The sequence below is a fragment of the Pseudopipra pipra genome, unplaced genomic scaffold (assembly GCF_036250125.1).
Source record: "Pseudopipra pipra isolate bDixPip1 unplaced genomic scaffold, bDixPip1.hap1 HAP1_SCAFFOLD_118, whole genome shotgun sequence".
Classification (NCBI taxonomy): Eukaryota; Metazoa; Chordata; class Aves; order Passeriformes; family Pipridae; genus Pseudopipra; species Pseudopipra pipra.
The window spans coordinates 44,215-60,140 of NW_026990597.1; the positions used below are offsets into that span (position 1 = coordinate 44,215).

Sequence of the window (15,926 nt, forward strand, 5' to 3'; positions counted from 1 at the left end):
CACAGCTCGGTTTGGGGGGGTTTTATGGATCCCAGGGGGGGTTTTATGGATCTCAGGGGGGTTTTATGGATCTCAGGGGGGTTTTTATGGATCCCAGGGGGAGTTGTGGTGTCTCCGGGGGGTTTTTATGGATCTCAGGGGGGTTTTTATGGATCTCAGAGTGGTTTTTATGGATCCCAGGGGGGTTTTAAGGATCCCAGGGGGGGGGTTATGGATCTCAGGATTGTTTTTATGGATCTCAGGGAGGTTTTTATGGATCCCAGAGGGGTTTTTAGGGATCCCGGGGGGGGTTTTATGGATCCCAGGGGGGTTTTTATGGATCCCAGGGGGGGGTTATGGATCCCAGGGGGGTTTTATGGATCCCAGGGGGGGTTTTATGGATCCCAGGGAGGGTTTTATGGATCCCAGGGTGGGTTTTATGGATCCCAGGGGTGTTTTGGGGGGCTCAGACGTGCTGGCGTCTCCAGACGATGACGGTGCCCCCCAATGCCAGCAAGGACTGGCACAGCTGGAAGGCACAGCTTGGTTTGGGTGGGGTTTTATGGATCCCAGGGTGGGTTTTATGGATCCCAGGGGTGTTTTTGGGGGGCTCAGACGTGCTGGCGTCTCCAGACGATGACGGTGCCCGCGGCGTCGCCCGAGGCCAGCAGGGACTCGTCGCAGTTGAAGGCCACGGCGAGCACGGGGGCCCCGTGGCCCTGCAGGGTGTTCACGGTCGCCCGCCCGGCCCGGCCCACGTCGAAGAAGTGGACGGAGGCGTCCTCGCTGCCCGTCACTGGGGGGCACAGGGGGGGACAGAGGGTCTGTGCCCACCCCCAGTGACCACTGACCCCTCGCTGCCCGTCACTGGGGGGCACAGGGGGGGACAGAGGGTCTGTGCCCACCTCCAGTGACCACTGACCCTCCCACTGACCCTCGCTGCCCGTCACTGGGGGGGCACAGGGGAGACAGAGGGTCTGTGCCCACCCCACACTGACCACTGACCCTCCCACTGACCCCTCGCTGCCCGTCACTGGGGGGCCCACCCCCAGTGCCCACTGACCTCCCCCACACTGACCACTGACCCCTCACTACCTGTTGGGGGGGGACGAAAGATCTGTGCCCACCCCCAGTGCCGACTGACCCCCCCTCACTGACCACTGCCCCTCCCACTGACCCCTCGCTGCCCGTCACTGGGGGGGGGACAAACGGTGTGTGCCCCCCCCGTGCCCCCCCCATGCCCCCCGGTCCCGGTACCCCCCTGTACCCCCCCGTTGCCCCCCCCAGCCGTACCCACACAGGCTCCCTGGCGGAAGGACATGAGGGGGCAGAAGCAGCTCCTGGTGCCCCCCCCGTACCCCCCTGTACCCCCCGGTGCTGGTACCCCCCCGTACCCCCCCCCAGTGCCCCCCCCCGGTGCCCCCCCGGCCGTACCCACACAGGCTCCCTGGCAGAAGGACATGAGGGGGCAGAAGCAGCTCCTGGTGCCCCCCCCCGTGCCCCCCCTGTACCCCCCGGTCCCGGTACCCCCCTGTACCCCTCCCCACCTCCCCGGTGCCCCCCTGTGCCCCCCCGGTGCCCCCCCGGCCGTACCCACACAGGCTCCCTGGCGGAAGGACATGAGGGGGCAGAAGCAGCTCCTCAGGGGCTGCTCCCGGTGCCGCGTCGGGAAACTCCGGCGGAGCCGCAGCCCCGGAGCCCCCGAGCCCCCCTCGTCTTCCACCACCCTGGGGGGGCACAAAGAGAGGAAAGGGGGGGTCAGTCCTGCACCCCAAACCCCCCTGGGACTCCCCAAAAACCCCCCTCGTCTTCCACCACCCTGGGGGGGCACAAAAAGGGCAAAGGAGGGGTCAGTCCTGCACCCCAAAACCCCCTGGGACCCTCTGAACCCCCCTCATCTTCCACCACCCTGGGGGGCCAAAAACAGGGCAAAGGGGGGGGGTCAGTCCTGCACCCCAAAACCCCTGGGACCCTCTGAACACCCCCCCCGAGCCCCCTCGTTTTCCAGCACCCTGGGGGGGCAAAGGGGGGGCCAGTCCTGCACCCCAAAACCTCCTGGGACCCCCCAAAACACCCCCGGAGCCCCCTCATCTTCCACCACCCGGGGGGGGGGCACAAACAGGGCAAAGGGGGGGGTTAGTCCTGCACCCCAAAATGCCTGGGACCCCCTGAACCTCCCTCATCTTCCACCACCCTAGAGGGGAAAAGGGGGGGGTCAGTCCTGCACCCCAAAACCCCCTGGGACCCCCTGAACCTCTCCCCCGAGCCCTCTCGTCTTCCACCACCCTGGGGGGGCACAAACAGGGCAAAGGGGGCTCAGTTCCAGGACCCCCCAAAACTCCTTTCCCAAGGGGGCCCGGTGAGGTTCCCCCCCCCCCCCCCCTTTTGGGGGTCCCGCCCCCCCCAACCCGGGTGGTCCCGGTGGGATTTCCCCCATCCCCTGGGGGTCCAGGCAGGATTTGCCCCCTTCCCCTGGGGTCTCTCCATCCCCGGGGGTCCCAGTGGGTTCCCTCCCCCTCCCGGGGGGGGGTCCAGGCAAGACTCCCCCCGTCCTGGGGGTCCCAACAGCTTCCCCTGCTCCCGGGGGTCCCGGGGGTGTTTATTCCCCCATCCCCGGGGGTCCCAATGGGTTCCCCCCATCCCCGGGGGTCCCAATGGGTTCCCCCCATCCCGGGTGGTCCCGGGGTGTTTCCCCCCATCCCGGGGGTCCCAATGGGTTCCCCCCATCCCGGGGGTCCCGGGGGTGTTTCCCCCCATCCCGGGGGGTCCCGGGGGTGTTTCCCCCCATCCCCGGGGGTCCCAATGGGCTCCACCCATCCCGGGGGTCCCGGTGTTATTTCCTCCCTCCCGGGTGGTCCCGGTGTTGTTTCCCCCCATCCCCGGGGATCTCAATGGGTTTCCCCCATCCCGGGTGGTCCCGGTGGTGTTTCCCCCCATCCCCGGGGGTCCCGGTGTTATTTCCTCCCTCCCGGGTGGTCCCGGTGGTGTTTCCCCCCATCCCCGGGGGTCCCAATGGGTTCCCCCCATCCCGGGTGGTCCCGGTAGTGTCCCGCCCCCCTCCCCGGTGGGTCGCGCCCCCCCCCCCGGTACCGGAAGAGCAGGAGCCGGTCGGGGCAGGCGTTGACGAGCAGGGACGGGTCCGGCGCCTCCCGGCTCGCCCAGGCCCGGGCCGAGAGCGACGTGATGGACCCGCCGGCCTGGACCAGCACCCGGGAGGCCTTGGTGAGTCGGCCTGGGGGTGAGGGGGGTCAGGGCAGGGAGAGACCCCCCCTCAGAGCCCCCCTGTGCCCCCGGAGCAGCACAGACCCCCCAGGAACCTGCCATCCTCACCCAGAGACCCCCCGGAGCAGCACAGACCCCCCCCGGACCAGCAGAGCCTCCCCAGTGTCCACCCAGAGCCCCCCCGGACCAGCACCGGGAGGCCTTGGGGAGCCGGCCTGGGGGGGTGAGGGGGCTCAGGGCAGGGAAAGACCCCCCTCAGAGCCCCCCAGGACCAGCACAGCACCCCCAATAACCCACCAGAGCTCCCCAGTCCCTCCCAGTGCCCCCCCCCCAAACCCCGTACCGGTGCCGGGGTCACAGAGAAAGGAGGACACGGACCCCCAGTCACCCCAGAGCCCCCCCCAGAGCCCCCCCAGCCCCGTACCGGTGCCGGGGTCGCAGAGGAAGAAGGACACAGACCCCCAGTCACCCCCCGGCCCCCCCCCCGACCCCCCCAGCCCCGTACCGGGTGCCGGGGTCGCAGAGGAAGGAGGACACGGACCCCCAGTCACCCCCCAGCCCCTCCCAGAGCCCCCCCAGCGGCCCCCCCACGCCGGTGCCCCCCCGTACCGGTGCCGGGGTCGCAGAGGAAGGAGGACACGGACCCCCGATCGTCCCCCGCCCACAGGACTCTCCCGGGGGCGTCGAAGCAGAGCGCGAGGACCCTCCCGGGGAGGCGCCCGGTGCCCCCCCGCGCCGCCTTCCCCGTGGAGATGTTCACCACCCCGCACCATGTGCCGGGCGCTGCCCACCTGGGGGGGCACAGGGGGGGCACCGTGAGCGACCCCTGAGCCCCCAAACCCGCCCCGAGACCCCCAAACCCCTCCCCCGTGCCCCTCTCCCCCTGGGGATGTTCGTAACCGGGACCATGTGCCGGGCGCTGCCCACCTGGGGGGGCGCGGGGGGGGCACCGTGAGCGACCCCTGAGCCCCCAAACCCGCCCCGAGACCCCCAAACCTGCCCCGAGACCCCCAAACCTGCCCCAAGACCCCCAAACCCACCCTGAGCCCCCAAACCTGCCCTGAGACCTCCTAACCTCCCCCCGCGCCGCCTTCCCCGTGGAGATGTTCACCACCCGCACCATGTGCCGGGCGCTGCCCACCTGGGGGGGCACGGGGGGGGCACCGTGAGACACCTCATCCCCCCCCGAGACCCCCTGAGACCCCCAAACCCCTCCCCCGTGCCCCTCTCCCACTGGGGATGTTCGTAACCGGGACCATGTGCCGGGCATTGCCCACCTGGGGGGGCGCGGGGGGGGGCACCATGAGCGACCCCTGAGCCCCCAGACCCGCCCCGAGACCCCCAAAGTCACCCTGAGACCCCCAAACCTGCCTTGAGACCCCCACACCTGCCCTAGGACCCCCAACCCCCTCCCTCCCCTGTGCCCCCTTCCCCATGGAAACGTTCACCACCCGCACCACGTGCTGGGTGCTGCCCACCTGGGGGGGCACGGGGGGGGCACCGTGAGCCACTGCATCCCCCCGTGAGACCCCCAAACCCACCCTGAGACCCTCAAACCCATCCTGAGACCCCCCCAACAGCCCCCTCCCCAGTTGTTATGGAGGGGCTGCAAGGCACAGCACAGCCCTGGCAGGGTCAGCCACTGAGGGGGGGGGTCTCAAGGAGCTCTGGGGGTCCCAGGGTGGTGTGTAGGATATTGGGGGGGTCTCAAGGTGTTGTGTAGGATATTGAGGGGGTCTCAAGGTGTTGTGTAGGATATTGGGGGGGTCTGAGGGGTCCCTCACCACAGTCAGGGTGTTGTTGAGGGGCTGGAAGGCGCAGCACAGCAGCGCAGCCCCGTCGGGATCAGGCACTGGGTGGGGGTCTCAGGGAACTCTGGGGGTCCCGGGGTGGTGTGTAGGATATCTGGGGGGTCCCGGTGGGATATTTGGGGTCCCGGGGGGTCTCTCACCACGGTGAGGTTGTTGTTGAGGGGCTGGAAGGCGCAGCACAGCAGCGCGGCCCCGTTGGGGTCGGGCACCCTGGGGAGGGGTTTGGGGGTCCTGGGGGGGCTGTGGGGGTCCCAGGGAGATATGGGGGATCCCGGTATGATATGGGGGGGGTCTCAGGGGGTCCCTGTAGGATATGGGGGGCCCTGGGGGGTCTCTCACCACGGTGAGGTTGTTGTTGAGGGGCTGGAAGGCGCAGCACAGCAGCGCAGCCCCGTCGGGGTCAGGTACTGGGTAGGGATCTCAGGGGGGTCTTGGGGTGGTGTGTAGGATATCTGGGGGGTCCCGGTGGGATATGGGGGGTCCCTGTAGGATTTGGGGTGTTCCCGGGGGGTCTCTCACCACGGTGAGGTTGTTGTTGAGGGGCTGGAAGGCGCAGCACAGCAGCGCGGCCCCGTCGGGGTCGGGCACCCTGGGGAGGGTTTGGGGGTCCCGGGGGTCTCAGGGGATCCCTGTGGGATATTTGGGGGTCCCGGGGGGTCTCGGGGGTCCCTGTGGGATTTGGGGTGTTCCCGGGGGGTCTCTCACCACGGTGAGGTTGTTGTTGAGGGGCTGGAAGGCGCAGCACAGCAGCGCGGCCCCGTCGGGGTCGGGCACCCTGCGGATGCAGCGCCCGTCCGAGGGGTCCCAGAGCCGGAGGGTCCCGTCGAGGGACGCGGACACGAGCACGTCGTTGGAGAGGGACCAGGCCAGGTCCGAGACCCCCCCGCCGTGGCCCCGCAGGCGCCGCAGCACGGCCGGGGGTCCCGGCGCCAGGCGGCAAACGGAGAGAGTCCCGTCCAGGGAGCAGCAGGCGAGGAGGTGCCGCTCGTCGTGAGCGAACTGCACCTTCCGCACTGCGGGGGGGGGAATGGTGAGTTGGGGGCACAGCTGAGACCCCCTCGGGCACACCTGAGACCCCCCCGCGGGGCTCGTCCACCCCCCAGAACCGGGGACACCTCCCTCAAGGAGCCACTCCTCCCCAACCCCCCCAGGGAACTGCACCTTCCGCACTGCGGGGGGGGGAACGGGGAGGGGGGGGCACACCTGAGACCCCCCTCGGGGACACCTGAGACCCCCCCGCGGGGCTCGTCCACCCCCCAGAACCGGGGACACCTCCCTCAAGGAGCCACTCCTCCCCAACCCCCCCCAGGGAACTGCACCTTCCGCACTGCGGGGGGGGGAACGGGGAGGGGGGGGCACAGCTGAGACCCCCTCGGGGACACCTGAGACCCCCCCGCGGGGCTCGCCCACCCCCCAGAACCGGGGACCCCCCCAGAGGACCCACCAAACCCCAGCCCCACCCTGGGAACTGCACCTTCTGCACTGCGGGGGGGGGGGAATGGTGAGGGGAGGGGGCACGGGGGGCACACCTGAGACCCCCCCGCGGGTCTCGCCCACCCCTCAGAACCCAGGGGAGCCCCCCCAGATCCCCCCGACCTCCCTCAGGGACCCATCGAACCCCCCCAGGGAACTGCACCTTCCGCACTGCAGGGGGGGGAATGGTGAGGGGGGGGCACACCTGAGACCCCCCCGCGGGGCTCGCCCACCCCTCAGAACAGGGGGAGCCCCCCCAGATCCCGGGGTATCCCCCCGACCCCCCCAGGGACCCATTGAACCCCCCCAGGGAACTGCACCTTCCACACTGCGGGGGGGGGGGGAACGGGGAGGGGGGGGCACACCTGAGACCCCCTCGGGGACAGCTGAGACCCCCCCCGGGGGGCTCATCCAGCCCCCAGACCCGAGGGATGACCCCAGACCACTCTGGGAGACCCCCAAAAATCCCCCCAGGGAACCGACCACCCCCCAGACGAGACCTCCAACACCCCCCCAACAAGACCACAACCCACACATCCCCCCCTGAGGACCCCCCCCCCTGCCTCGTAGGACCCTCCCACCCCTCCCGAAGCCCCCCCAGCCCCCCGCACCGGCGCTGTCCTGGTGCTGGTCGAAGACGTGGAAGACCCCGGCGAAGGCGTAATTCTCGCTCAGGGTCGTGTCCCCCGCCATGGCCCGGCTCGCCTCGGCCAGGGGGGTGGGCACCACCCCGGGGGGGCTGCGAGGGGGGGGCACAACCATTAGACTCCCCCCCGGCACTCTGAGACCACCCCAGACCCACCCCCGGGACCCCCCGACCCGGAGTGTCCCTGCCCAGGACGCGGCTTTGGGGTGGGGGTGAGGGGGGCGTTGGGGGGGAGTGGGGACCCAGGGGGGGGTCAGTACCATGACACCCCCCCCCTAATACCCACAACCCCCTCCTGGCTCCCTGAGACCCCCCCGACCCGTCGTGTCCCTGCCCAGGACCCGGCTCCGGGCTGGGACCCCCTCGAGGGGGCTGCGGGGGGGGGGGGTAGAACCATAAGACCCCCCCCCTTTCAGCACCCTGAGATTCCCCCCCCAGCACCCACCGACCTTCCCCCAAGACCCCTGAATCCCCCCAGAGCCCCCCCAGCCCCTGAGACCACCCTGAGACCCCCTCAGCCCCCACCAACCCCTCCCAGCACCCATCGACCACCCCCCAACCCCTGACCCCCCCCCGAGCCTTCCGGCACCCACGACCCCCCCCAGCACCCACCGACCTTCCCCCAAGACCCCTGAATCCCCCCAGAGCCCCCCCAGCCCCCACTGACCCCCCCCAGCACCCATTGACCCCCCCCAATCCCCTGACCTTCTCCTGAGCCCCCCCAGCCCCCTGAGACCACCCTGAGACCCCCCCCAGCACCCATTGACTCCTCCCAGCCCTGTGAGACCACCCTGAGACCACCCCGAGCACCCACCGACCCCCCCAGCCCTGTGAGACCACCCTGAGACCACCCCGAGCACCCACCAACCCCCCCCAGCCCCCTGAGCACCCCCAGGGCTCCCCAGCACCCATGACCCCCCCCACATCCCTCTGACCACGCCCCCCCCATTCCCCTGAGTCCCCCTGAGCCCCCCAGCACTCATTTACCCCCCCAAACCTCCTGACCCCCCCCGAGCCCCCCCAGCACCCATTGACCCCGCCCAAGCCCCCCCCGAGCCCCCCCCGAGGTCTCACCGCTCATTGGGGCCCCCCCTGAGCCCCCCCACCCCTCTGACCACCCCCCCTCCCAGCCCCCTAAGCCCCCCCAGGGCTCCCCCAGCACCCACCGACCCCCCCAAGGACCCCCCCCCGGGCCCCCCCGGGGTCTCACCGCTCGTCAGGGCCCCTCCTGAGCCCCCCCAGCACACACGACCCCCCACCCACACCCCTCTGACCACCCCCCCCAGCCCCCTGAGCCCCCCCAGGGCTCCCCCAGCACCCACCGCCCCCCCCAAGGACCCCCCTCGAGCCCCCCCCCGGGGTCTCACCGCTCGTCGGGGCCCCCCCGCAGCCCCCCCGGGCCGGAGCCGCGGCTCAGGGAGCGCCGGTGCCCCCGAGACCCCCGGGGGTCCTCCTCGAAATCCTGGGGGGGGGGGACACAGAGATGGGGAGGGGGTTTGGGGGGAAACAGGGACCCCCAAATACCCGAAACACAGATGGGGGGGCTGGGGGGGGGAACAGGGACCCCCAACCCCCCAGGATGGTTCTGAGCCCCCCAAATTCCCCCAGATGGTCCTGAGCCCCCCAAACCCCCCCAGGCGGTACCTCCATGCGGTCCAGGGTGGTCCGGGATGCCCTGAGGGCGCTCCTGCAGCTCCCGGGCTCCGACAGGGCCCCCCAAACCCCCCCAGACCCCCCCCAAATCCCCCCCAGGCGGTACCTCCATGTGGTCCAGGGTGGTCCTGGGCTCAGACAGGGCCCCCCCAAACCCCCCAGAATGGTCCTGAGCCCCCCAAACCCCCCCCAGGCGGTACCTCCATGTGGTCCAGGGTGGTCCTGGATGCTCCCGGGCTCCGACAGGGCCCCCCCAAACCCCCCAGGATGGGCTCTGAGCCCCCCAAATCCCCCCCAGGATGGGCTCTGAGACCCCCAAATCCACCCCAAATCCCCCCCAGATGGTCCTGAGCCCCCCAAACCCCCCCCAGGCGGTACCTCCATGTGGTCCAGGGTGGTCCTGGATGCTCCCGGGCTCCGACAGGGCCCCCCCAAACCCCCCAGGATGGGCTCTGAGCCCCCCAAATCCCCCCCAGGATGGGCTCTGAGACCCCCAAATCCACCCCAAATCCCCCCCAGATGGTCCTGAGCCCCCCAAACCCCCCCCAGGCGGTACCTCCATGCGGTCCAGGGTGGTCCTGGATGCTCTCAGGGCGCTCCTGCAGCTCCCGGGCTCCGACAGGGCCCCCCCAGATCCCCCCCAGACCCTCCCCAAACCCCCCCAGGATGGGCTCTGAGCCCCCCAAATCCCCCCCAGGATGGGCTCTGAGCCCCCCAAATCCCCCCCAGGCGGTACCTCCATGCGGTCCAGGGTGGTCCGGGATGCCCTGAGGGCGCTCCTGCAGCTGCCGGGCTCGGACAGGGCCCCCCAAACCCCCCAGGATGGGCTCTGAGCCCCTCAAATTCCCCCAAATCCCCCCCAGGATGGTCCTGAGCCCCCCAAATCCACCCCAAATCCCCCCCAAATCCTCCCCAGGCGGTACCTCCATGCGGTCCAGGGTGGTCCAGGATGCCCTGAGGGCGCTCCTGCAGCTCCCGGGCTCCGACAGGGCCCCCCCAGATCCCCCCCAGAACCTCCCCAAAACCCCCCCCGGCTGGTTCTGAGCCCCCCAAATGCCCCCAGAATGGGCTCTGAGACCCCCAAATTCCCCCAAATCCCCCCCAGGTGGTACCTCCATGTGGTCCAGGGTGCTCTCAGGGCGCTCCTGCAGCTCCTGGGCTCGGACAGGACCCCCCAAATCCCCCCAGAATGGGCTCTGAGCCCCCCCAAACCCCCCCAGGTGGTACCTCCATGTGGTCCAGGGTGGTCCTGGATGCCCTGAGGGCGCTCCTGCAGCTGCCGGGCTCCAACAGGGCCCCCCAAACCCCCCAGATGGTCCTGAGCCCCCCAAATCCCCCCCAGGTGCCTCCATGCGGTCCAGGGTGGTCCGGGATGCCCTGAGGGCGCTCCTGCAGCTCCCGGGCTCCGACAGGGCCCCCCCAAACCCCCAGAATGGGCTCTGAGCCCCCCAAATCCACCCCAAATCCCCCCCAAATCCCCCCCAGGTACCTCCATGTGGTCCAGGGTGGTCCGGGATGCCCTGAGGGCGCTCCTGCAGCTGCCGGGCTCCGACAGGGCCCCCCCAAACCCCCCAGAACCTCCCCAAGAGCCTCCCAAACCCCCCCCAGGATGGTCCTGAGCCCCCCAAATCCCCCCCAGGTACCTCCATGCGGTCCAGGGTGGTCCTGGAGGCTCTCAGGGCGCTCCTGCAGCTGCCGGGCTCGGACAGGGCCCCGTAGCGCTGTGCCAGGAGCCGGGCGCGCACCCGCAGGTACCAGCGCCGGGCGTCGCCCCCCAGGTGCCCCCCCTGGGCCCGCTCCCGCAGCAGCTGCGAGCGGCGCCGCACGTACTGGGTGCGGAACTGCGGCCAGCGAGGGGGTGCGGTACGCGGCGTACCTGGGCAGGTGGGACAGGGGAGACAGGGAAGGGACAGGTGAGACAGGGAAGGGATGGGGGGGCTAAAAGGGGTCAGAAACCCCCCCAAAAACGGACCCAGGGGTGCGGAACTGCGGCCAGCGAGGGGTGCGGTACGCCGCGTACCTGGGACAGGTGGGACAGGGAAGGGACAGGTAAGGGATGGGGGGGCTAAAAGGGGTCAGAAACCCCCCCAAAAACGGACCCAGGGGTGCGGAACTGTGGCCAGCGAGGGGTGCGGTACGCCGCGTACCTGGGCAGGTGGGACAGGGGAGACAGGTGAGAGAGAGGACACAGGTAAAGGGGTCAAAACAGGACCCAGGGGGCACAAAACCCCCCCAAAAAATGGACCCAGGGGTGCGGAACTGTGGCCAGCGAGGGGTGCGGTACACGGCGTACCTGGGCAGGTGGGACAGGGGAGACAGGGAAGGGACAGGTGAGACAGGGAAGGGACAGGGGAGACAGGGAAGGGACAGGGGAGACAGGTGAGGGGTCAGAAACCCCCCCAAAAACAGACCCAGGGGTGCGGAACTGTGGCCAGCGAGGGGTGCGGTACGCAGCGTACCTGGGCAGGTGGGACAGGGGAGACAGGTGAGAGAGAGGACACAGGTAAGGAGATCAAAAATGGGACCCAGGGGTCAGAAACCCCCCCAAAAACGGACCCAGGGGTGCGGAACTGCGGCCAGCACGGGGTGCGGTACGCGGCGTACCTGGGCAGGTGAGGGACAGGGGAGACAGGGAAGGGACAGGGGAGACAGGTGAGGGGCCAGGGGGGGCTAAAACAGGTCAAAATGGGACCCAGGGGGCACAAAACCCCCCCAGAAACGGACCCAGGGGTGCGGAACTGCGGCCAGCGAGGGGTGCGGTACGCGGCGTACCTGGGACAGGTGGGACAGGTGAGACAGGTGAGGGACAGGTGAGAGAAAGGACACAGGTAAAGGGGTAAAAACAGGACCCAGGGGGCACAAAACCCCCCCAAAAACGGACCCAGGGGTGCGGAACTGCGGCCAGCGAGGGGTGCGGTACACGGCGTACCTGGGCAGGTGAGGGACAGGGAAGACAGGGAAGGGACAGGAGAGACACATCAGGGGTCAGAAACCCCCCCAAAAATGGACCCAGGGGTGCGGAACTGCGGCCAGCGAGGGGTGCGGTACATGGTGTACCTGGGACAGGTGAGGGACAGGGGAGACAGGGAAGGGACAGGAGAGACACATCAGGGGTCAGAAACCCCCCCAAAAATGGACCCAGGGGTGCGGAACTGCGGCCAGCGAGGGGTGCGGTACGCGGCGTACCTGGGCAGGTGGGACAGGGAAGGGACAGGTGAGAGAGAGGACACAGGTAAGGAGATCAAAAATGGGACCCAGGGGTCAGAAACCCCCCCAAAAACGGACCCAGGGGTGCGGAACTGCGGCCAGCACGGGGTGTGGTACGCGGCGTACCTGGGCAGGTGAGGGACAGGGGAGACAGGTGAGAGAGAGGACACAGGTAAAGGGGTCAAAACAGGACCCAGGGGGCACAAAACCCCCCAAAAATGGACCCAGGGGTGCGGAACTGCGGCCAGCACGGGGTGTGGTACGCAGCGTACCTGGGACAGGTGAGGGACAGGTAAGGGACAGGTGAGACAAGAGAGGGACAGGTGAGACAGGTAAGGGACAGATAAGGGACATGGGGGGCTAAAAGGTGTCAGAAACCCCCCCAAAAATGGACCCAGGGGTGCAGAACTGCGGCCAGCGTGGGGTGCGGTACACGGCGTACCTGGGACAGGTGGGACAGGTGGGACAGGTGGGACAGGTAAAGGTGTTCAGGGGGCTAAAAGGAGTCAAAAATGGGACCCAGGGGGCACAACCCCCCTCCCCCCCCCAAAATGGACCCAGGGACCAGAAATCCCCCCCAAAAAAGAACCCAGGTATGAGAATCTTCCCCCAAAATGGGCGCAAGTACCACAACCCCCCCCAAAAAAAGGGGTCCAGGTGTCAAAACCGCCCCCCCCCCCCAACGATGGACCCCGGTACCACTTCCCTCCTCCTCCCAGGACCCAGGTATGGACACCCCCCCCCTCCCCAAAAAACAGCCCCCTCCCCAAAAACAGCCCCCTCCCCAAAAAACAGCCCCCTCCCCAAAAACAGCCCCCTCCCAAAAACAGCCCCCTCCCCAAAAAACAGCCCCCTCCCCAAAAACAGCCCCCTCCCCGCACTCACCGGGGCGTCCACGGCCAGGACCTGCTGCCACACGGCGGCCATGGCGGCCACGGCCCCCGGGGGGGGACCCTGGGGGGGACACGGGGTCACACACCGCGGGGGGGGCACCCACCCACCCGGGGGGGGTACTGGGAGAGACTGGGAGGGACTGGGATAGACTGGGAAGGACTGGGAGAGAATGGGAGAGAGAGATGGGAGGGACTGGGAGGGACTGGGAGAACCGGGGGGGGGACACACGGGGTCACACACCGCGGGGGGGGCACCCACCCACCCGGGGGGGGTACTGGGACAGACTGGGAGGGACTGGGATAGACTGGGAGGGACTGGGAGAGACTGGGAGGGACTGGGATAGACTGGGAGGGACTGGGACACACTGGGGTGGATGGGAGAACCGGGGGGGGGACCCTGGGGGGGACACGGGGTCACACACCGCGGGGGGGGCACCCACCCACCCGGGGGGGGCACTGGGAGAGAATGGGAGGGACTGGGGGAGAACGGGAGAGAGGGATGGGAGGGACTGGGAGAACCAGGGGGGACCCTGGGGGGGACATGGGGTCACACCGCGGGGGGGGCACCCACCCACCCGGGGGGGGTACTGGGACAGACTGGGAGGGACTGGGAGAGACTGGGAGGGACTGGGATAGACTGGGAGGGACTGGGAGAACCGGGGGGGGGGACACATGGGGTCACACACCGCGGGGGGGGCACCCACCGACCCGGGGGGGCACTGGGACACACTGGGAGGGACTGGGACAGACTGGGAGGGAATGGGGGAGAACGGAAGAGAGGGATGGGAGGGACTGGGAGAACCGGGGGGGACCCTGGGGGGGGGACACACAGGGTCACACACCGCGGGGGGGGCACCCACCGACCCGGGGGGGCACTGGGACACACTGGGAGGGAATGGGACACACTGGGAGGGACTGGGAGAGAATGGGAGAGAGGGATGGGAGGGACTGAGAGAACCAGGGGGGACCTGGGGGGGGGACACGGGGTCACACACCGCGGGGGGGGCACCCACCGACCCGGGGGGGCACTGGGACACACTGGGAGGGAATGGGACACACTGGGAGGGACTGGGAAGGACCGGGAGAACCGGGGGGGACACGGGGTCACACACCGCGGGGGGAGCACCCAGCGGACCGAGGGGGACACTGAGACACACCAGGAGGGACTGGGAGGGACTGGGAGGGACTGGGGGGAGGATTGGAGAACCCGGGGGGGTACCCTGGAGGGGGGGACACGGGGTCACACACCGCGGGGGGGGCACCCACCCACCCGGGGGGGGGGCACTGGGAGGGACTGGGATAGACTGGGAGAACCGGGGGGGGACACACGGGGTCACACACCGCGGGGGGGCACCCACCCACCCGGGGGGGGGTACTGGGACAGACTGGGAGGGAATGGGACACACTGGGAGGGCCCAGGAGAGATCGGGGGGGAGGATCGGGAGAGATGGGGAGGGAATCGGGGAGATGGAGGGGGAGGAACGGGGAAAGGGGAGGGAGGGGAGGGGGGGCGACGGGAGAGATGGGGGGGGGGAAGGAGGAGAGAACAGGAGAGCCGGGATGGGAAGCGGAGAGGGGAGGGACGGGGGGGGACACCGGGGAGGGAAGGGGAGAGCGGAGAGGGAGACCCCGGGTGGGGAGGGACGGGGAGACCGGGGGGAGCAACGGGAGAGACCCGGGGGGGGGAACTGGGACAGAGGAGGGAGGGAATGAGGGGGAGGAAAGAGGGAGATGGGGGAGGACCCGGGGGAGATGGGGGGGGAATGGGGGAGGTGGGGGGAACCGGGGGAGATGAGGGGGAACCGGAGAGATGGGAGGGAACCGGGAGAGATGGGGGAGGTAGAATCGGAAGAAACTGGGAGAGACCGGGGTGGGAGGAACGAGAAGAAAACGGGGGGAAGGGAACGGGGGGGATCGGGGGAGGGAATGAGGGGAGAAAGCAGGGCGGCGCCGCGGGTACCTGCGCGTCCCGCTCCACCTCCGCCTCAGGAGCTCCGCGGGGCCGCGGCTGGACCGGGAACGGGGCCGGGGCCGAGGCCGGGCCGGGGGAGCGGGGCCGGGGCTGTCACGGGGCTGAGTCCTGTTGGGCCGGGTTTAGGGCTGGGCTGGGCCGGGTTTAGGGCTGGGCCGGGTTTAGGGCTGGGCTGGGCCGGGTTTAGGGCTGGGCCGGGTTTAGGGCTGGGCCGGGTTTAGGGCTGGGCCGGGCTCGGGCCGAGGCCGCTCCCACCGGAAGTGGCTCCGCCACCGCCTCAGCCCCGAATGGAGCCGCGCGTCTCCCTGGCGACCGACCCCGGCGGGAGGGGGCGCGCCCAGAGCGCTGATTGGCTGATTCCCCAAAGAGGGCGTGGCTTCCCTCTTCTCCATAGCTCCCGCCTTTCCAGCGCGCTCGCTGATTGGTTGTTCCCCCCAAAGGAGGCGTGGCTTCCCCGTAGTCCCTGGGTCCTCTCGCCCGCTGCCTTAGCGACAGCGCCGCTGTGTGCTTTACGGCAGCGCTCCTGAAGGGGGGAGCCCTGGAGGAGGGTCCCTCGGTGGGTTCGGGGGATCCCGGGAGGGCCCCGGAGAGGGTCCCGGAGGGTCTGGGGGAGGGCTCCGTGAGCACCGAGACCACCCCCCGTGACGTGCTCGGCGTGGCGGGGGCGGAGCGCGCGGCGCTTGACGGCGGGTTTTACGACAGCCCTCCCGGGGTGGCCGGCGCGCTTTACGGCGGCGCGGCCGCGGAAGGAGCGGGGGGTCCCGGGGGGGATTTTGGGGCGTCCCGGAGGGTCCGGGGGGGGGTCCCTGGGGGGGTCCCGGGGGGTCGCAGCCCCCCCCCCAGGATGCCGCTGGCCGTGCAATGGCCGTTCCCGGCGGAGCCGACCCGGCGCTGGGCCCTGGCGAGCCGGCTGGTCACGGGGCTGGTGGGCACCTACAGCTGCGTGTGGACTCGTGAGTGACCCCCCCCGCACCCCCCGGGGGGCTCGGGGAGGGGGGGGACACACGCTGAGACACCCCCCGAACGGCCCAGGGCACCCCCAGGCCAGCCCTGAGACCTCCAGACCCCCA

General features: G+C 70.0%; 1 protein-coding gene and 2 long non-coding RNA genes across 4 annotated transcripts; all 3 read right to left on the bottom strand.

The window, feature by feature from the left end:
• Window positions 1-522: 522 nt before the first annotated feature.
• WDR13 (WD repeat domain 13) lies at window positions 523-11,763 on the bottom strand. The gene is made up of 15 exons (XM_064643377.1): window positions 11,666-11,763; window positions 11,509-11,556; window positions 11,341-11,388; window positions 11,196-11,243; window positions 11,030-11,077; window positions 10,884-10,931; window positions 10,428-10,722; window positions 8,499-8,593; window positions 7,097-7,224; window positions 5,718-6,025; window positions 4,292-4,342; window positions 3,811-3,940; window positions 3,070-3,211; window positions 1,573-1,706; window positions 523-775 (listed from the first exon to the last, which is right to left on the bottom strand). The coding sequence occupies exons 1-15, from the start codon at window positions 11,761-11,763 to the stop codon at window positions 591-593; spliced, it is 1,806 nt and encodes a 601-aa protein (XP_064499447.1). The 3' UTR covers window positions 523-590.
• Window positions 6,032-6,915, bottom strand: LOC135407985 (uncharacterized). Its single transcript, XR_010427127.1, has 3 exons — window positions 6,849-6,915; window positions 6,540-6,709; window positions 6,032-6,413 (listed from the first exon to the last, which is right to left on the bottom strand). It is a non-coding gene; the product is annotated as an uncharacterized LOC135407985 (long non-coding RNA).
• A 1,188-nt stretch (window positions 11,764-12,951) lies between the features above and the next one.
• On the bottom strand, window positions 12,952-13,962 carry LOC135407984 (uncharacterized). 2 transcript variants are annotated; one of them, XR_010427125.1, is made up of 3 exons: window positions 13,853-13,962; window positions 13,479-13,697; window positions 12,952-13,219 (listed from the first exon to the last, which is right to left on the bottom strand). It is a non-coding gene; the product is annotated as an uncharacterized LOC135407984 (long non-coding RNA). The 2 variants fall into 2 exon arrangements; XR_010427126.1 differs by lacking the exon at window positions 13,853-13,962 and having other exon boundaries at window positions 13,479-13,633; window positions 13,687-13,833.
• Window positions 13,963-15,926: the final 1,964 nt, after the last annotated feature.